The 22,298-nt window shown below is 39.3% G+C and overlaps 1 protein-coding gene across 4 annotated transcripts in view; it reads right to left on the reverse strand.

Moving 5' to 3' along the window:
- Window positions 1-22,298, reverse strand: part of FRS2 (fibroblast growth factor receptor substrate 2) — a 108,780-nt gene that overhangs the window by 39,130 nt on the left and 47,352 nt on the right. For 3 of the 4 annotated variants that reach the window (XM_060194956.1, XM_060194957.1, XM_007530120.3), the window contains 2 exons: window positions 15,205-15,300; window positions 13,875-13,917 (listed from right to left, as the gene is read on the reverse strand). In XM_060194956.1, the coding sequence (XP_060050939.1) occupies window positions 13,875-13,917; window positions 15,205-15,261 (100 nt within the window). In that variant the 5' untranslated portion in view covers window positions 15,262-15,300. Of the gene's footprint in view, window positions 1-13,874; window positions 13,918-15,204; window positions 15,301-22,298 lie in introns of those variants that run through there. The other variant, XM_060194958.1, reaches the window with a different exon arrangement.

Below are 22,298 nucleotides of genomic sequence, written 5' to 3' on the forward strand. Positions count from 1 at the left end.
CCAAATCATAGACATCTTTAGGAAAACATACTTCCATCTAACAAACTTGAATTCTCTTTAAACGTAGAGCCCCTAATCACTAGCATTTAATAGATTCTACTAATGGTTAGTAAGTCAGACAAGATCAATTACACTTTCTGTCAAATAAAATAAACTTCAAAGGCTAAACTAAATCTGAAATACTTTGCATTAAAATGAATAAAGGGAAAGACACAACAAAAGAACTTTTAATACTTAGAAATATAAGTAATAGCTCCATGAAGTTTTAAAAAATTACATTCAGTTAATTCTAAGTGAAACACATAAAACAGATAAAAGCAACTTAACTTTGAAAGTCCAAAGCAAAACATGTAGTATGATATAAAATGAAGTCCGCCGAAGTTTATGGTGAATTTTAAGCTCTAATAATTCTGTTTCATGTCATTAAAGCTTACCCAACTCAACTTTTTTATAAATTTTACAACTAAGAAAACTGTTCTTTCTTTTATTCTTTTAAAGGTCAGGGGCATCAGATGTTTGCTTATTTGTTAAGGCAGATTCTGAAAGTTATTTGCAAGTCCTAGATATTTTCCACTTGTCCCTCCAGATCCACTCTGCTGTGCCCTGGGAGCCTCACCACCCACCAGCATGGAGCATGGACAGAGTGGGTTGGCTGTGACTCAATTCCTTACTGACTTTCTCTACCAATGGCTCTTTGTTAGGTAACCCTCTCTTATACCTAAAAGCTTCCACTCCTTAATACCTTTTAGATATACCACTGGGCTATAGGCTATAACTTCCTGCTGTTGCTTGCTAGCCCAGTCATGATAGCTTGCTGGTTTCCGTTAGCCTGCAAACATTCTACCGGGGGTTGGGGGGGGGGGGGGAGGAGAACTTCATTAAATTCCTTTCTTTTTTCTGTTTAAAATATTTTTTTTTTTTATTAATGAGAAAGAAAGGAGAGAGAAAGAACCAGGCATCATTTTGGTACATGTGCTGCCAGGGATTGAACTCAGGATCTCATGCTTGAGAGCCCAATGCTTTTTATGCACTGTGCCATCTCCCGGACCACTTAAATTCCTTTCTTAAACACTTGTCAGAACTTGTCAGAACCTTTTCAACAAAGTAATATTACATAGCACTACAACCACTGGAGAAAATGGTTTGAGTAAAGAACCATGGGTACTAGTTTTTATGTTTTTTGTGGTCAAACCAACTGAATTCCTTTCTAAAAAAATGGAAGAAAGTATTATATGTAAATTCTATGCAGTCTGTCACTAAGCCACCTCCCACATTGATTGATCATACAAGAGAGTGAGATCAAAGCACTAGAGTTCCACTTGCTTTGTTTTTGTTGCTCTCATATGGTGCCAGGGTGAGGTCCAACACTTCACATATATAAGAAGAGTATCTAGTGGCTCAGGAGGTAGTACAGTGGATAGTGTTAGACTCTCAAGATGAGGTCTCATCCACTCATTTGCTAAGCTCCACACTGGTCCTTAACTCTAAATTATACTACAGTCAATACCCTAAGATCTTTTTTTTTTAATACCCTAAGATCTTAGTCATTCTTTAATTTTTTTAAATTTTATTTATTCCCTTTTGTTGCCCTTGTTGTTTTATTGTTGTAGTTATTATTGTTGTTGTCATCGTTGTTGGATAGGAAAGAGAGAAATGGAGAGAGGAGGGGAAGACAGAGAGGAGGAGAGAAAGATAGACACCTGCAGACCTGCTTCACCGCCTGTGAAGCGACTCCCCTGCAGGTGGGGAGCCAGGGTTTGAACCGGGATCCTTATGCCGGTCCTTGTGCTTTGCGCCACCTGCGCTTAACCCGCTGCGCTACAGCCCGACTCCCTTAGTCATTCTTAACTCCACTCATACCCCATCTCCAATACCAATTCCTTCAGATCTATCTTCAAAATTTATCACAAGTTCAACTGTTATGTTCCATCTCCACCTTGAACTAGAACTGCTACTCTGATCCAGACTATGATCACTTCTTGTATGGATTTTTGCAGTGCCCTTTTCTATTTTTATTGATTTATTTATGAGGGGGGAAGAAACAGAATGTCATTCAGTGACAGGGATCTAACTGGGAACCTCTTGCTTGTAAGTCCAGTGCTTTTGCCACTGCACCACCTCTTGAGCAGCTGTAATAGTTCTAATCGACCTCTGGTGTCGGTCCTATACAAGTCTATTCTCAACGCAGCCTCTAAAACATTTTAAATATATATACTATTAGTAAAAAAATTATGACGCATATGTAAGATGAGTCTATGTCAAAGATACTTTACAACTAATAAGATATGAGTGCTTCAAAGGTAAATGCCAAGAACCATACATACAAGGAATTCTGAAATGAACCTACAAATAGTTGTAAATCAAGTTATTGCTATTCACAAAGCAATTGCACACTTCTTTGTTTTTTTTTTAAACTCAATTCTGGCTTATGGTGGTGCAAGGGATTGAACCCTGGCTCAAGCACTGGAGGCTCAGGCATGAAAGTCTCTTTTGCATAACCATTATGCTATCTAACCCCCACCCTAATCAATTGCATTTTTTTTTTTAGCCTCTAGGGTTATTGCTGGGGCTTGGTGTTGGCACAACAAATCCACTGTTCCTCCTGATGGTCATTTTTTTCCATTTTATTGGACAGGACAGAGAGAAACTAAGAGAAGAGGGGGAGATAGAGGAAGAGAGAAAGACACCTGCAGACCTGCTTCACTGCTCATGAAGTGTCCCCACTGTGGGAGGCGGGGAGGAGAGGGCTAGAATCTGGGATCTGTGCAGGTCCTTGTGCTTCATACTGTGAGCGCTTAACCCAGTGCGCCACCAGCAGATCCCCATCAATTGCATTCTTTAGGACACAATTAACATACAGCTCTATAAATAAAACTCTTATGCACTTAACGGTTTTCTACAAATTAAAGAACTGTAAAAATAATTCAAAGAAAATGAGACAGATAGATAAATCAAATGGATGAGCAAGACAGAACAGCCACTTACCTTTTTTCACCTATTTCAAAGTCAGTTTCAATTTCTCCTCACAAAATTTCATGTGGCTATTCCAGTTCCCTTGGAAGTAAAAATCAAAGACTTCTCTTTTTTTTTTTTTTTTAAAGTGGAGCACGGCACAGCTCTCTCTGGCTTATGATAGTGCAGGGGACTGAACCTGTGTCATCAAATCTCAGGCATGAAAGTGCTTTTGCCATTTCTACCCACCTCCAACCCCAAATTAAATGAAGACTTTTCTTTTTTGTTTGTTTGTTTTTAATATTTTATTTATTTATTCCCTTTTGTTGCCTTTGTTGTTTTATTGTTGTAGTTATTATTGTTGTTGTCATCGTTGTTGGATAGGACAGAGAGAAATGGAGAGAGGAGGGGAAGACAGAGAGGAGGAGAGAAAGATAGACACCTGCAGACCTGCTTCACCACCTGTGAAGCGACTCCCCTGCAGGTGGGGAGCCGGGGTTCGAACCGGGATCCTTATGCCGGTCCTTGTGCTTTGCGCCACCTGCGCTTAACCCGCTGCGCTACAGCCCGACTCCCTGTTTTTGTTTTGAATGTCTTATTTTTTATTAAATATAAGGTTTCTTTTTTAATTTTAATTTTATTTATAAAATGGAGATACTGACAAGACCATAGGATAAGATGGGTACAATTCCACACAATTCCCAACACTAGGACTCTCAATCCCATCCCCCCCACCTCAAAGCTTTCCTATGTTTTATCCCTCCGGGAGTATGGATCCAGATTCATTATGGGGTGCAGAAGGTGGAAGGTCTGGCTTCTGTAAAGGCTTTTCAGTGACCAGTTCTACATGGTCCAAAATGTATTTTTTAATATCACTCACACACACACACTTTTTTTTTTTTTTTTTTTTAATTAATGAGAGGGATTGGAGGAAAGAGAAAGAACCAGACATCACTCTGGTACATGTGCTGCTGGGGATTGAATTTAGGACCTTATGCTTGAGAGTCCAACACTTTATCCAATGCGCCACCTCCCGGACCACCACACACACACACACACACACACACACACACACACACACACACACACACACACTTTTTTGGATAGGGACATACAGGAAAAGGGAAGAGAGAAGGAGAAAATGAGACACGTGCACCACTACTTTACTACTTGTGAAGCTTCCTCTCACAAGTAGGAGCCAGGGGCTTGAACCTGGGTCCTTGCACATTATGCAAAATTATTCTCAAAACAGAGAGATAAATTACTCACTTGAAATATTGAGTGTGTGTGCCATCACCCTGCCCAAATAGTTTTGTATTTTAGATAGAGACAGGCAGACAAAGAAGGAAAGAGATCGCAGCAAGGAAGTTTCCTTCAATACAGTTGGGGCTGGGTTTGAAGCTGCACATGGCCAAGCAACACACCAACCGAGCTGTCAAAGCTAAAGCTTTAAATGCTTCCTCTTACTCAGGCTGAATGAAACTGCTTAAGATTGGACTTGCAAGCATACACATTTTTACTTTTTAATCAAAACACTGCAAATTAATGTTTGTTTTGCTAAAGTATGTATGATAGCGAGGGAAAATATCTAGAACAAACTCTTTTCCCCCTCACCTCCCTGAAAATACCTAAGTTGGAAAAATGCTGGGCTGTCGGAAAAGTCATGACGCACTTTTGCACAGATAATCATAAAACAATTGCCACGACTCTTCCAGCACCCCAATAAATAGTTTTTCTATTCTTATGTCCCAAGTGACACCTGTTTCAGTAATTACAAAAAGAAAAAAAAAAAAGACCCCAAAACCAAAAAGACTCTCACTTGAGTACCAAGGCAAAATTATTCTCAAAACAGAGAGATAAATTACTCACTTGAAATCAGTATCTCCCCAGTTAAGATCGCACCTGGTTGAGTGCACATGTTACAGTGTGAAAGGTTATCTATCAACCCCTTCTATCAACCCCTTCCCTTTCAATTTCTGGCTGTCTCTATTCAATAAAGATAATAGAAAAAAATGTTTAAAAAGATTATATCAAAGAATAAGAAAGAATGCTTAGATAAATTACATCTGTGGAGATGAAGCCAACATTTTTTAAAGAACTGTGGATAATCTGAAGGCAAGGATGTAAGTGATATTAAGGGTTTACAATTCTAATAAACACAACTTTCTACCATTTGTGGGTGGGCCTTCAACTGGCAGCAAAAGCAGCAGAATAAAGGTTGAGCCTGTTTGCAAGAACCAGTTATGCAACACCCTCAAGCAAATTAGGTTTTTACTAGATTTTTTTAATGCCTGAGTTGCTCCAAAAGTAATATGGGTTTAAGAGTGGGATATGAACAACAACAAAAAATCTCTAAAAGTTGTAAACTACATGCTTCCTAGGCTTAAAGAAATACTTGAGGGACTTAGTATTTTTTAAATAAATTTTATAGTTTTTTAAAAATTTATTTACAATAAATTTGAAAAGGTGCCAGAGTCCACATATATCCTACACACAGCATTTCCTATGAACATCTTGCGTTAATATGGGCATATCTGTTATAACCAGAGACTCCTGATGCACCATTATTGACTAACAGTTTACACTTAATTTTTCTTAACTTTTACATAATATCCTTATTTTATTTACTTATTTCTGTCATTACCTGAGCTTCACTGTTCTGGGTCATCTTTTTCAGACAGAAAGAGGGAGAAAGAGAAAGGAGATGACACTATAGCATCAAAGGTTCCTCCAATGCAGTAGGGGCTAGATTTGAACCGAGGGTGCACATATGGGAAAGCAGCACGCTATCCAAGCGAGCTATTTTACCAGACCCACCCAATACACCATATTGCGTTTATGTCTCGTGTCACCCTCAGCTCCTCCCAGCTATAGATTCTCAAGTTTTCCTTGTTTTTTACAACCCTCTTGGCTTTGAATACAATGGCTAAGTATTTCACAAATGGCCCCACCCACTGGTATTTGTCTGATGCTTTTCTCATTACTGGACAGAGGCTAAGGGACTGGGGAAGATCACAGTGACAAAGTGTCATTTCTACTGTATCATATGCCTTGAAATATACTGTCTGTATAGCACTATAGGTTATAATCCCGACACCTGGTTGAGATACTGTTTGTTAGACTGCTGTGAAGTTACTCTTCCCAAATACCTTTCTACAATGTACTTTTTGAAAGAAATCACTATACACAAACTAGACTAAGGAGTGTGGGGATGGTGGGGGGGTGTCCCCATCATTTTGAAGACAGCATAAGAAGATAAACTACTAAAATGAACTGGATCACAAAGACACTGTAAGTGTATGACAACGAAGTATTTAGCAGTTTCATTTGGTGCCAGAGTCCTCATTTATACTAAGATGGCAGCAGTTTTACCAACTCTACTGCAGAATCACTATCAATGTCAACACCATGAAAAAGACCAAAAAAAATCTATTATTATGAAAGTATCTTTGATCTCTTCAATCACCTGCTTTTAGACCCATATAGGCTCTGCAGTCCTAGGTTCAATCCCCCAGCAACTCCCACAAACCAGAAATGAGGAGTGCTCTGGTATTTAAAACAAACCAAACAAAATGCAGAAAAATAAGACCACTTATAATTAGATATGCCAAAGATATGGTAATACTGAAATAATACAGCACCAATGATTAAAGGTGTTGAATAAAATTTCAGACCAAAATTAACATATCTGAATCAAGATAAAATAATAATATATGATAATCTTTAAAAATTTAATCAAGGTGGTCCGGGAGGTGGCGTAGTGGTAAAGCTTTGAACTCTCAATCATGAGGTCTTGAGTTCGATCCCCGGCAGCATATGTGCCAGAGTGATGTCTGGTTCTTTCCCTCTCCTCCTATCTTTCTCATAAATAAATAAAATTTTAAAAAAAACAACTGGGAGTCAGGTGGTAGTGCAGTGGGTTAAGCGCACGTGGCGAGAAGTGCAAGGACCAGCATAAGGATCCCAGTTCAAGCCCCTGGCTCCCCACCTGCAGGGGGGTTGCTTCACAGGCAGTGAAGCAGGTCTGCAAGTGTTTATCTTTCTCTCCCCCTCTGTCTTCTCCTCCTCTCTCCATTTCTCTCTTTCCTATCCAACAATGACAATAGAAATAATAACAACAATAATAACCACCACAACAATAAAAAACAACTAAAGGCAACAAAAGGGAAAATAAATAAATAAATAAATAAATAAATATAAAAAATTTAATCAAGAATCAAATCCTCCTACAGAGAAATTCTACAACTAAATGATCACACAGAAGAATTCTTTCAAATTTTCCAAATTGATAAATGAAAGAAAAAAATTTATATACCATTATTAATGGATTTGGAAAATAAGAACCTTTTCAAGGGTTTCTTTTTAACAGAAAAAAGAAAACCATAAGGTATGTGAGGAGTCTCAAGTAGCCTAAAAAGTCTCAACCCACTGTATTCAAAGAAAAAGCAAATTGCAATATTCAAGGAGAGGCGCTCTGTATGACATTCTACTTTTTCCAGAAAAAAAACTGACCTGTTCCACTGTGCCTTAAATTATTTTTTTGCTGAATGCCAGAATCTATCTTTGGATGACTCAAGGGAGAAGCATTTTAATTTCTCAAGCTCTCCCTTGAGGGGAATAAGAAATGAATTCTTTGTAAAAAGAAATAAATTCTAAAATTAAAAGTGCCAAAGAAATAAGCACAACTACAAGGGCCACATCATTCACTTGGAAAACTATTGACAATACATATATGACTGAAAGGGAGGAATTGGGGGGAAAATTATTCCAAGATATATATGTTTTTAACTATCTGAAAGCATGTTCATGAAGCTAAAGAAACTCACTATTAAAACACTTTTCCTTTGTCCCACAACACATCCACCCCTACAAACAAAGTAGAGGTTTTTCAATCTAAACCGTAAGCCTTGAAAACAAAATGGTTTTAACCACACACAAGCTTCAGCACTCAGACTGGTAGTTTCTATATGCTGCCCACACAGCACTCTGTGAGCATGTGATTAGGAGGAATGATGCACAATCACACCACATTCCTCCCCTCAGCTCACACATCAAGAACTTGCCCTCTCAGCTGCATTCTTCTCCCAACTGCCATGGTCACCTTAGCAACCCTAGGCTCCTCATATGGACAGCTGGTCCATTTAAAGTCAGCCCTTCTTGGCAGGAAAATCGCTTATTCTTCAAATTGGGGAGAGAGAGGTTTTCCTTTCAATATGCATCACAGGGGATGATTTAACTTGATCAGCACTTTTGTTTTGCGGCGGCAATTTATGTCAAGTTTCACTCTATTCTAAGCTTTGCATTTTTGTTGTTGTTGTTGCTTTAAATCTAAAAGCAAATAGCTAAGAAATTTGAAGTCAAAACACCTCACATGGAATTCTAAGGAAGAAAGTTAGAGCTGAATTATTTTATAAAATAATAAAGCTATCCAAATTTTGGGAAGTTCAAAATTACTTAAATTGAACTGTCCAATCTGAAGACTTAATAAACAACAAACCAGAGTGAAAAGACATGGTTTTTTTCATTAATATCATAGCCATATCTGAACAACAAAAACTTTGAAGTCTTGGAACACCAGTCCACTACTCACTCAACTATCAGTACTCCTTTATCACCCTATGAAACGTCTCACAATTTTACATAGGTTCCAATACAAAACAAGCCTTGAGCGAAGGACCGGCGAAAGGATCCCGGTTCAAGCCCCCGGCTCCCCACCAGCAGGGGAGTTTCTTCACAAGCGGTGAAGCAGGTCTGCAGGTGTCTCTCTTTCTCTCTCCCTGTTTTCCCCTCCTCTCTCCATTTCTCTCTGTCCTATCCAACAACGATGACATCAATAATAGCAATAATAACTATAACAATAAACAAGGGCAACAAAAGGGAATAAATTTAAAAAAATAAAAAAGCCTTGAAACCAAATGGCTTGTATATAAAAGACACTCCAGGCCTAGAATAACCCTAGAACAGAATAGCACTAGATTACTCAAAAAACAGTCTTGATTTGTGCTTGTATCGAAGCTAGGCCTGAACTAAATTAAGTCCTTGAAGATAAAAGATACAGGTTTATAATATTTCTTGCCTGGTCATATCACAAACAATCTCCATATCCCAAAGCATGTGAGATTAAATTACTCATTTCATACCATCATAATTAGCTACGTAGGGGCCTGAAGCTGGCACAGTAGCTAGAGCTTTGGACCTAAAAGTATGAAGTTCTAAGTTTGATCCTTGGCATAGCATATGCCAGAGTGATGCTCTGGTTTTCACTCAACTCTCTCGTGGTTATAAATACAAATATTAAAATAAAAAAATAGATACCTAATCAAAGAAAGTAAACCGGCATGTTTAAAACTTAAAAAAAATATCTAACTTGATGATAATCATTGTTTAGTTTTGTTTGTTTATCAAACACAGCACTGGGCCTTGTCTAGGGACTGCGACCCCAGGACCCCTGAGGGATGTGTGACCCTCTGCAGGTGCTCCCAACCAGGACAGGGGAAGCCTGAGGAAGAGCTACCAGGTACCACCAGGTCAGCGTGGTGGCCTCTGCCCCAGTGACCACCCCATGCTCACTCTAGTGCGGATACAGCCAGCCCTTCACATCCTCCACAATGTGTCCAGGGCGCTAAGGCCAGTGTCCTCCCTTGGGAGCCGACAACATGAGAGGGCTGTGGCCAAGGTCAGCCTGCTGAGCACTTAGTCCGAGCAGAAGTTGCCCAAGGTCACTGTGCAGACCTCACTTTATGATATTCATAACTCTGAAGTACTTAATAATTTCCTGTGTAACAATGAAGGATACACATAATTTACTAGATACTGTTTTTGTGACTCATTTATTTGCCTCATTGCTGGGGCTACACCATTACAGTCTAAAGTTTCTAGGGAGAGAGAAAGAGACAGAGAGACTAGTCCTAGTAAGAAGCACTCCTGACTGCAGGCATGAGGCACCCAGTTTGATCCCCAGTGTCACATGTGCCAGAGTGATCTTCAGGTTCTCCATTTCCTTTCTTTCTACTTACTGTTAATAAAGAAATGTTTAAAATAAAAAACAAAACATGTTAAGTCTAAAATACAAAAAAATAACAATAAATAAAAAAAGGTCTCAATAGAGACCCAGAAGTAGTTCATCTGGGAAAGCTAACATTTTACTTCATTCAAGGACCTAGATTCAAGCAAGCCCCTGGCTACCAAATGAGAGCACCATGAAAGGGGGTTGCAGTACTATGGTATCTCTCCTCTTTCTGTGTTTTACCCTCTATTGGGGAAAAAGAAAAAAAAGTAATCAAAAAACTCCACCAGGAGTGATGGAACTGGGCAGGTGAGCAGACTCACCAAAGCCTTTGCAAAAAGACAGGAAGGAAGGAAGGAAGGAAGGAAGGAAGGAAGGAAGGAAGGAAGGAAGGAAGGAAGGAAGGAAGGGAGGGAGGGAGGAAGGGAGGATGGAAGGGAGGATGGAAGGGAGGATGGAAGGGAGGGAGGGAGGAAAGGGCACTCCACATTAGCTTTATATTTAGCAGACATTAATTCTCTTACCACCCCTCCCTTTTTTTTTTTTTTTTTGTCTCCAGAGTTATTCTTGGGGCTCAGTGGCAGCACTATGAATCCACTGCTCCAGGTGGCCTTTTTTTTTTTTAATCCCGGTTGGAGCTCCCGGCTCTCCACTTGCAGGGGAGTCGCTTCATGGGCGGTGAAACAGGTCTGCAGGTGTCTTTCTCTCCCCCTCTGTCTTCCCCTCCTCTCTCCATTTCTCTCTGTCCTATCCAACGACGACATCAAGAACAATAATAAGTACAACAATAAAAACAACAAGGACAACAAAAAGGAAATAAATACTTAAAAAAAAAAAAAAAGAAAACTCACATTGTTCATCCTAGTCCCATAATGCTTCTTCCTAGACCTTCATTGTCACATTCGGAGAGCCACATTTCACTCCTCTGGCCACCTTTTCATTCAGTTAACTAGCTTGCTAGAGAATGAGGGAGGGCCAGGTGGCCATTTTCTTTCTTTCTTTTTTATTGGCTAAGACAGAGAGAAATTGAGAGGGGCGAGGGAGACAGAGAAGGAGAGAGACAAAGAGACTCCTGCAGACTTGTTTCACAGCTTGGGAAGTGACCCTCCACCACCCCACCACCCCTCCGCAGGCGGGGAGTCAGGCTCGAACCGCAATTCTCTCGCAAGTCCTTGTGCTTTGTACTATGTGTGCTTAACCCAGTGAGCTACTGCCCGGTCCTCTTTTTCATTCCTCCACTGAAAGTTGTCCCACATCTCATCTCTAAACTAACTGCCTCTAAGACCTTCCTCCTATATGGAACAACAGCTTTCACCAAGTGTTTCCTACCTGGTGATCTCTCCCTGAGCTGACCATTGTGCCATTATCCTTTTCATGGTAGGACCCACCTCACCCTCTTAGGAAAGTCTCACCCCACCTGTAGCTTTTCACAAATATCAGGTGAGGAGAAGCCTTGGCAAGTTCAAACTTCCCATCCTGACAATTGAGTTAGAGGAGTCAAGAGACACTGCTTCTCCTGCCCCTTTACTGTGCTTTTCAGCACTGCTTGAAAGTTATGCACATATTCCACTCAAGTTATAGAGCCTCTCCCTTAGCCCCCTGGAAGAAAGAAAGTAAAAAGTTAGCGGAGGCTCACAGAACTTACATATTAGAGGTATCAAGTTCAGTCCCAAGCATCATCAACACCTAGAGGTGAGTGCTATTCTGCTTTGATTGTTGGGGGGTGGGGAGGAGAAAATAAATACTAATGGTGACTTGTTCTCCCCTCTTTTACCTTTAGCCATTGGGCTAAAAGCTCATCCAATGAACTACATCTGTGACAGTTTCAAAAGTAGAAAAAAAGAGATGGAGAATAAGTGAGAAACAACGATATTGATCTAAATAACTCTCTTTGGGGAGGAAAATAACCTACAGTGATCACTACCAAAGAGTTCCTGAGAAAATTTAACCAAAATATTTTTTGATCTATTTATTATTGAATAGAGACAAAGAGAAATTGAGAGGGGAGAGGGAGGTAGAGAGAGGGAAAGAGATAGGGAAACAACTGCAGCTGTTTCACCACTCATGAAGCTTTCCCCCTGCAGGTGGGGACAAGGGGCTTGAACCTGAGTCCTTGTGCACTGTAATGTGTGCGCTTAACCAGGTGCACCACTGCCTGGCCCTCTCCAAAATAATTTCTAAAGGGCTATCAAGCAATTAAGTTTAAGTTATTGGCAGATAGTAAGCAAATTAATTAGATTTTATTATCTACTTAATTACATATTTTATCTTCAGAATTCTAGCAAGTAGTCCAGGGAAATAGCACAACAGACAGAGACATTCATGTCTGAGGCACCAGAGGTCCTAGGTTCAATACCAAGCTTCGCCCATGCAGAGATGAGCAGTGCTCTGATTTAAGAAAGGGAAAAAGAAAAAAAAAAAAAAAAGAGTGGCTGTGTTTGGGGTGGTATCCATTAACCTCTTACTAAAAAATTAATGAAAAAAAGTGTATAGAAGACGAAAAAGAGGGCAGGGGTAGATAGCATAATGTTATGCAAATAGACTTTCATGCCTGAGGCTCCCTCAAGTCCCAGGTTCAATCCCCTGCACCACCAGAAGCCAGAGCTGAGCAGTGCTCTGTTAAAAAAAAAAAAGAAGAAGAAGAGGAAAAAGAATTTACAAAGGAAACAATGTTATCACCCTAAAAAAAAAAAAAATTAAAAAAAGAATTCTAATAAGTATAATAATGTAAGTCAATGATGATTTCAAATCCATTATAAAGACAACCACTGGACTGAGGAGACAGCAAAGAGTTCTAAGGCCCCTGGTTCAATCCCCAGCACCATCATAGGCAAGAGCTGAGCAGTGCTCTGGTCCCTCTCTGTATCTCTCATTAAAATAAAATAAATATTCCTTTAAAAAAAAAAAAGATGTCACTCAATCTTTTGTTTTCTAACTGGTAGGAAACATTTCATTTTATAAACTATATTTTTTCCACAGGTAGAGAGAGACATAGCAGAATAAGCTAAGAGAACATCTACAAACCCTCTAATGCCCAAAGAAATGTATGTATGTTCACTGAGGCACGGGTAAATGGATCCCAAGAAAACATTTTTTTTTTCTAAAATGTCTAAACTTATTCCACTCCTAAGGATTCTAGAAATAAACTCTGACAGATAGCAGTTTTTTGAGCCACTCTTTTAATTCTAACTTCAAAATAGCTGTGTCTTGCTAGTAAATTCTGAATAAGTGAAGGACTAACAAATCTGTGGGAATCTTGTAATGATAAAGAGGGTGGGAGAGATAACATAATGCTTATGCAAAAAGATTTTCAAGCCTGAGATAGCAAAGGTCCCAGGTCCAGTCACCTGCACCACCACATGCCAGAATAGTGCATATATATATATATATATATATATATATATATATATATATATATATATATATATATTACATATTTTTGAATAAATTCTAATGATCAATAAAAGATATGAAATAAATTATGGGGAAGATTTTAAAAATATTTTTATTTTATTTATATATTTTATAGAGAGACAGAAAGAAATTGAGAGAGAAGGGGAGATAGAGATGGAAAGAGAAGCACTTGCAGCAATGTTTTATCACTTATGAAGTTTCTCCCTTGCGGGTGGGGTTGTTGTTGTTGGACAGGACAGAGAGAAATGGAGAGAGGGGAAGACAGAGGTGGGGAGAGAAAGACAGACACCTGCAGACCTGCTTCACCACTTGTAAAGCAACTCCCCTGCAGGTGGGGAGCCGGGGGCTCGAACCAGGATCCTTACGTCCGTCCTTGTGGCTTGTGCCACCTGCGTTTAACCCACTGCGCTACCACCTGACTCCCAGGAAAAGGATATTTTTAAAGTCAGGATCATTTATTACTTACTCAACTATACTTAGTCCTTTCATAAGAATTTCTTACCTTGTGGAATTCTCTTCTGGGAAAAATACATAAAATTTTGTCCCTAAAAAAAAAAAATCCAGATAGAAAAAATTGAAGTATTAGTTTCAAAATAAAGAATCTCATGAAAATAACAAGTTATGAAAGGATAATATAGTAAATACCTCAGAATACTGCAGTATTATGGCATTGTCAAGCTTAAAATACAGTCTATAATAATAAAAGTACTTGATTATTTTTTATAAAACTGCTGATTATAAAATTTACCATTTTTACTATACTGAAATCTACCATCTAAATACTGAAATCTACCATCTACCAAACCATTTTGTTAGGTATATAAAAATGAACAGCACATTCACATGTTCTAAAATGTCAATACTCATTGGGTTTTATTCAAAAATCTATATGGTACTTTTCTTTTCTTAGATATGATTCACATTGTAAAATTCAATCTCTTTAAATGTAAAATTCAGTGCCTTTTTTATTTTAACCCACAGCACTGCTCTGGCTGATGGTGGTGCAAGGGACTGAACCTGGGATTTCAGAGCCTCAAGCACAACAGTCTGTTTGCCTAACCATTATGCTATCTACCCCCAGCTAAATTCAGGACTTTCTACTGTAGTCATAAAACTGTGTAAGCATCACCACCAAATCGTTACAAAACATTTTCATCACTTTAATAAAAAATACTAGATTTAAAGGATGTCATTTTATTCCTGGCAGAATCACCCGAAACAAATCTAATTTTAGAAGAATATAAGACACATACTCTTTATAACACTATAATCAAAATTAAGTTTTGTTTTGTTTTGTTTAAATAGGTACAACACCCCTAAATCAGGAGTGGCTATATTTGGGTATTAGTATCAAAGTGTTTCTTTTTCGTGTGTTCTCACTAAAGCTTTGGCTTTAATAATATTACTTTTACAGTTCATAAAAAGATATAAAGAATAGAGATACATTTTCTTTTTCTTTTTTTTTTTTTTTTTTGCCACAGCACTGGTCAGCTCTGGCTTATGACGGTGTGAGGGATAGAACCCGGGACTTGAGAACCTCAGGCATGAAAGTTGAGAATAGAGATACATTTTCTAAAAGCATATATTACAGTCTGTATGATGATTAAAAGTAAAAACAAAAAACAAGTTAACATTTCAAAAATGTCCATACATTTTTTTACATCATGTTTTACAGAATTTTAAGATTCAAGGAGTATAATTTCACACTCACCAAATGCATGTTGTAAATCACCACTCTCCCACAAAAATCAATGTCCATTATACTTTTTATTAGATGTTTTTCAAAGAAGACAAAGTAAGCATAAAATGGGGGGGGGGGGGCGGGCACTTACTAGACTGGTAGAAAAGCCACAGCTGCATTTTACTTTATGGCAAATTGGCTGTTTCATAACTCTTGCATCTGGGAATCGACTTCTTTCTGGTCATACCTGAAGTAAAGATATAGTGATTAAAAAACACACAACAAAAAACAAAACCTTTAAGGGCAATTATCTAAATATTAATGACTAAAGGGAACTACCTAAATAATTCTTAGCAACTTTCTATTAAAAAGCATTAACAGTGGTTGGGCTGTGGTGCGCCTGGTAGAGCACACATATTGCAGTGTGCAAGGACCTGTGTTCAAGCCTCCAGTCCCACTTGCAGATATCTCTCCCCCCCTTTAAAATTTTTTTGATTCTTCTCTTTAAATATATTTTTTATTATTTATTACCTTTTGTTGCCCTTGTTGTTTTTTATTGTTGTAGTTATGATTGATGTCGTTGATGTTGGATAGGACAGAGAGAAATGGAGAGAAGAGGGGAAGACAGAGAGGGGGAGAGAAAGATAGACACCTGCAGACCTGCTTGGCTGCCTGTGAAGCGACTCCCCTGCAGGTGGGGAGCCGGGGGCTTGAACTGGGACCCTTATGCTGGTCCTTGCGCTTTGCACCACCTGTGCTTAACCCGCTGCGCTACTGCCTGACTCCCTTTTGATTCTTTTTTAAAACTATTTATTTATTTATTTATTTATTCCCTTTTGTTGCCCTTATTGTTTTTTGTTGTTATTGATGTCATTGTTGTTGGATAGGACAGAGAGAAATGAAGAGAGGAGGGGAAGACAGAGCTGGGGAGAGAATGAAAGACACCTGCAGACCTGCTTCACCGCTTGTGAAGCAACTCCCCTGCAGGTGGGGAGCCTGTCCTTGAGCTTTGCGCCACATGGGCTTAGCCTGCTGAGCTACCACCTGACTCCCAAAACTTTTAAAATTATTGTCTTTATTTCACTTATTTTACAGAAACAGCCAGCAATGGAGAGGGAAGGGGGTGGCAGAGAGGGAGAAAGATAGACACCTGAAGCCCTGCTTCACCACTCATGAAGCTTCCCCCTGCAGGTGGGGACCAGGGAGCTCGAACCTGAGTCCTTGCTCACTGTAACATGCGCTCAACCAAGTGTGCTATCACCTGGCGCTCTCCCTTTCTACCTCTCCGTTCCTTCTCAATTTCCCTGTCTCTATCATATAAATATGATATGAAAAGGCTGAGGGATGTAATATGCAAGTTTGGAATTACACAATTAGGTTACACATACTAAGTATAAAACCTGCAGCCTCTTCAGTCCTCAATCCCTTTCCCCCCACCAGGGAGAAATTTATATTCTAGGGAAAGAAGAAGAAAAAATAAAATAAGGAAAAGGGGTGCCATAAAAATTGCTTACTAGAAATCAGGCGGTAGCGCAGTGGGTTAAGTGCAGGCGGCGCAAAGTGCAAGGACTTGCATAAGGATCCCAGTTCGAGCCTGGGGCTCCCCATCTGCAGGGAAGTCGCTTCACAGGTGACTATCTCTCTCTCCCCCTCTGTCTTCCCCTCCACTCTCCATTTCTCTCTGTCCTATCCAACGACGATGACAGCAATAATAACTACAATAATAAAACAACAAGGGCAACAAAAGGGAACAAATAAATATTAAAAAATTTTAAAAAGAAGAAAAAAGTGAGCTCCAAAATTTTTGCCCATGTTCAGCTGCATATATATATTTTAATGTAAGTATGGACCAAGAGGTGATGCAGTAGATAAAACTTTGAACTTGCAGGCATGGAGTCCCAAATTCAATCCCCAACATCACATGTGTCTTCTCTTTCTCCTCCTCTTTCTCACATACATACATATTTTAAGTAGAGTAACAAATTAACATGAGAGAGAGAAAGAACCACAGCACCAGTCTGGCACATGCAAGAGAACTGAACTAGGGACCTCTAGTCACTGCACCACCTCGCTGGCCTTACTGGGTAATTTTAGTACATAGGACACTGACTGTCATGCAGTAAGTGGTAAATAAGTATTGGAAAAGTAAACAGATGAATAATTGCCATTCTTGTGTTCAGTTTTAATATTTTTAAAGATTTATTTCTTTAGGGGGAGAGAGAGAGAGAAGTAGAGCACCACTATGACATATGCAATGTCAAGACTGAACAAACACATGCAAAGCTTACAGCCTATTTGCTAAACCACCCCCCTGGCATGTGCATGTTTTTATTGGCATATCTCGGCATCATACAGCATTATATAGGTTTTGGGTGTGCATTATTGAAATCAGCACGTGAGTCTTTTTTATCCTTAACACCCTTTCAGCTCTACCCAATTCAATTTAACTGGACAATATTTCAGTGTGTATTATTATTATTATTATTATTATTCCCCAGAGCACTGCTCAGCTCTGGCTTACAGTGGTACAGGGACTGAACCGGGGACTTTGGAGCCTCAGGTGTGAAGTATCTTTGCATAAACCATTATGCTATCTGCCTGTCTTGGACAATATTTCAAAATGGTAGTCTCAAAATGTCAACTACATCATTATCATTCTTGCCCCCCCCAATTAACAAAGTCCACAATCAAAAGAAAATCAAGCTATCTTCCTACCACCTTGCCCCTCAGGTTACTTTTAAAATATTCTTCCCGCCTGCAGGGAGGAAGTTTCACAAGTGGTGAAACAGTGCTGCAGGTGTTTATCTCTCTCCCTCTTAATCTCCCCCTCCCCTCTCAATTTCTCTCTGTCTCTATCCAAAATATGTAAGTAAAGATTTAAAAAAAAAATTCTTAAAGTATTGTTAAAGATCAAATGTTTTAGTTATTTCATTCGCTATGGGGAGAAGAGTGAGGGAGAGAGAAAGACAGGTCAGCGCAGTAATCTGGCATATATGGTGTCAGGAATCAAACTCAGTACCTTCTATGCTCACAAGCTCAAAACTGCAGCAACTATGCCACCTTCTGGGCCACTTAAAATACTTTTAAAAATTGTTTTTTCCTTTTTTTCATTTATTTACTGGATAGTGACAGAGAGAAATTGAGAGGGGAGGGATAGAGATAGAGAGGGAGAGAGACACTTGCATCCCTGCTTCACCACTCATGAACCTTCCCCCTGCAGGTGGGGAAGGGGAGCTTGAACCTGGGTCCTTGTGCACTGTAACATGTGCGCTCAACCAGGTGCGCCACTGCCTGGCCCCTTAAAATACTTTCAAGAATGTACCATTAACAGGATGCACCTAGAAGGCCAAAGGAGAAGAAAGAAACACACTCACAAACACACACACTCTCTCTTCAACTTTGTGCTAAAATTGCTGGTAATTTAGATATAAAGTAGATATTTTTCCTCAGAGACCAAAGTGTGCAGTAAGATAAAAGAGATTCAAAGATAAAAATTCTACAAATTGGGGCCGGGTATGACACAGCCGGTTGAGTGCACGTGCTACAATGAGCAAAGGACCCAGGTTTGAGCCCCCAGCCCTCACCTTCAAGGTGGTGAAGCAGGTGTCTCTGTCTCTCTCCCTCTCTATCTTCCTCCTTTCCTCTCAATTTCTGGCTGTCTCTATCCAATAAATAATAAATAACTTTTTTAAATAAAAATATTCTACAAATTAATATTAGAATATCAGTACAGCTTTAGCGTTCACCCCCTTGCACTGGGGAGACAGGACACTGGTAATGCAAAAAGGCTTTTATGCCTGAGGCTCTGGCTCAATCCCCAGCACAACCAAAAGGCCAGAGCTGAGTCGTGCTCTGGAGTAAGGGGTAGGGAGGAGAGAAAGACACCTATCTCTTGCTCTGTTTCCTGAAATATCCTTGAAGCAGTTATTATCCACTCACAAATCACACATATAGATTTTGATATCTAAATACCACTTCCCACTTAAAAACAACCAAAACTCACAAGATACTAGGGGTTGTGGGTATAAAATGATGAGTTCAACTTGAACATCAGGAGGCCGGAAGCAAAAAGTAAATTAATCTAAACGTGAAAATGATGATGATCACAAATGAGTAAAACATGAGCTGTACTACACTATTTCTATATTTAAATGCACAGCATGAAGTTATTCTAAAAATTAATAAAAGAAAATAATTAAGCAATTAATCTACCTTTCTTATTTAACAAATGTACATCTCAACATAAGCCACAGTCAGTAAGTAAAAGCTCTTCTTATAGGATTCCAAATATTAAATGTAAAAGGAACAACAGGATTAGAAAAATAACCATTTTGTTAACACCAAATGAAATAATGGATCGAAGAACGATCAGCGGATGCTAAAAAACATTTGTTTACAGGGGCAGTGGGAAACTTTCTAAAGGCTGTCAAAAGTTGAATTAGTCTTAACATCTTTACAAAGGGTCAATCAGACATGATGTGCAGAAGTATTTATAACTATTTGTCCTGGAACTCTGGTTTCAGAAGATATCCAAAACATCGACCTCTTGACATTTTCACTCCTACCACCATAGTCCAAATCATATTAATTCCCTGCCCATTTTGACTCCTCTTTCTCACCTTAGCAAATTAGATTGAGTCTTTAGCCTCTCACTGAGTTCATCTCCCAAGTGGAAAAATCAAAGTTCTAACAGGTGATCCTGAGAGTTCTGATCTGCTACCTTCCTCCTCCATCTCTCTAACCTCATCTCCTACCACTCCCGCCTCTGTTGACCCCATTTTGGCACACTGGGCTTTTTCCTTCCCTTAAAGAAATCAAGGCAATTCCGGGCCTTAGTATTTATTTTGAGAGACAGTGAGAGAAGGGGGGGGGGGGTGGGTAGAAAGGGAAGGGGGGTCGTCGGGTGGTAGAAAAGCTAGTTAAGCGCACATGGCGCAAAGCGCAAGGACCGGCCTAAGGATCCCGGTTCGAGCCCCCGTCTTCCCATCTGCTGGGGAGTCGCTTCACAAGCGGTGAAGCAGGTCTGCAGGTGTCTATCTTTCTCTCCCCCTCTGTCTTCCCCTCCTCTCTCCATTTCTCTCTGTCCTATCCAACAACACGACATCAATAACAATAACAATAACAATAAAAAAAACAAAACAGGGCAGGAGTTGGGAGGTAGCACAGCGGGTTAAGCACAGGTGGCTCAAAGCGCGAGGACTGGAGTAAGGACCCTGGCTCCCCACCTGCAGCGGTGAAGCAGGTCTACAGGTGTCTTATCTTTCTCGGCCCCTCTCTGTCCTATCCAACAGCGACAACAATAATAACTACAATAAAACAAGGGCAGCAAAAGGGAATAAATAAACAAATATTTAAAAGGGGGGGGCAGCAAAAGGGGAAAAATAGCCTCCATGAGCAGTGGATTCGTGGTGCAGGCACCCAGCCCCAGCAATAACCTTGGTGGCAAAAAAAAAAAAAAAAAAAAAAAAAAGAGATGGGGGGGAAGAAAAGAAAAAAGGAAAGGAAAGATAGAAAAGAAAAGAAAAGAAAAGAAAAGAAAAGAAAAGAAAAGAAAAGAAAAGAAAAGAAAAGACAGACCCTGACCCCTACACTATAAAAAATATATATTGTGGTCCGGGCGGTGGCGCAGTGGTAAAGCTTTGGACTCTCAACTATGAGATCCCAAGTTTGATCCCCGGCAGCACATGTACCAGAGTGATGTCTGGTTCTTTCTCTCTCCTTCTCTCTTTCTCATAAATAAATAAAATCTTAAATTTTTTTAAAATACTATCACTGGATTTCCTTATGTGGCAGAAACTATGTCAAAAGGGGGTGGGGGAGGGGGGACTTGTAGCCTTTAGGTTCCTGCAGCCCTGGAGGCACAATGAATAAAACATTGGCCTCTCAAGAATTAGGTCATGAGTTGACCCCTACGGTGTGGCACGTGTCACAGTGATGCTCTGGTTCTCTCTCAAGCTCTCTCAATAGTAAATAAAATAAATCTTGGGCTGGAGAGACAGTACAATGGCTATGCAGAGACTTTCATGCCTGAGGCTCCAATGCTCCAGGTTCAATCCCCAGCACCACCATAAGCCAGAGCTGAGCAGTGCTCTGGTCTCTCTCCCTTCTCCCTGTATCTCTCATTAAAATAAATAAAATATTAAAGAAATAAATCTTAAAAATATTCTTAGGGTCCCAACTTCAAAGTATTAAAGATATAGTCACTATAGACAGTGTAACAAGTTGTTTTTGTTTTTAAATCATCTGCACCATAACTCTAAAAAGGAGTAGTGAGAGATTTGAACTAAAGAGTTCCACTAAAAAAAGAAAAAAGCTAGCAAAATAAATGTTATTTCCTTTCCTACTACTTTAGCAATTTCTGTTTGGGATTACATTTTAGAAAATCGCAAATAATATCAGGAAAAGTTTAATTACTTTCAAATCTAACATTACCTTTAGGCACCGTGACCACCAGAACAAATCAAAAGAACTCACTAACCCTTAACATGACTAGACTAGCTATGACATGGTAGGGATGTTTGAACTTAATTATTTTTCTTTAAATAAACAAACTCCCCCCTGGGCTAAGTCTCTGCTTTTTAAACATTCTGTGGCTGGCAAGCTTCATGGTCTTAAGAGAGATAGCCAGGGGACAGAGAAAACGGTGAGTATGACTCAGTGATCACATTTAATAGTCTCTAAAGACCAAAACAAAGATACCAGTTCTGGCAAGAGTTCTCTAGAATTGCCCCAAAACAGACTTACCCACATACCTTTCAGCTGAACAATCTATTTTCCCCGAGTTTGAGGTTCACAAAGCACTTGTTATGTGCCTATCAGACCTTAGGTACAGAAACAAGCCAAGCGTACAATGAAAACGATTAACAGGAGTTCTATGAAGTGGATGATGAAATTTAATATTAAAATTTGCTTTGATTGAGAAGAAGAATGAAGAGAACACTTGAATTTATTTATTTATTTATTTTGTGTGTGCAAAAATGCCTTCACTTATTTATCGTCAGGCTTGATGTTAAAGTAACCTTTCTTGAGCAATAGCTATATGCCAAATGTTTACATTAGTTCACTTAATGCTCAGAAATTCCCTTGTCCAAGCCAGGAAGAGTTATAGCTCTAGTCGCAGTTTTTTTTTTTTCTCCTCACTGTTACACTCTGCAGTAATCTGCAGTCACAATAGTCACAAATACCACATTTGCTCCATAGGAATAACATGTAAATCCACAAGTTTCATTTAAGAAATTTGTTCCA

Source organism: Erinaceus europaeus, chromosome 7 (genome assembly GCF_950295315.1).
Source record: "Erinaceus europaeus chromosome 7, mEriEur2.1, whole genome shotgun sequence".
Classification (NCBI taxonomy): Eukaryota; Metazoa; Chordata; class Mammalia; order Eulipotyphla; family Erinaceidae; genus Erinaceus; species Erinaceus europaeus.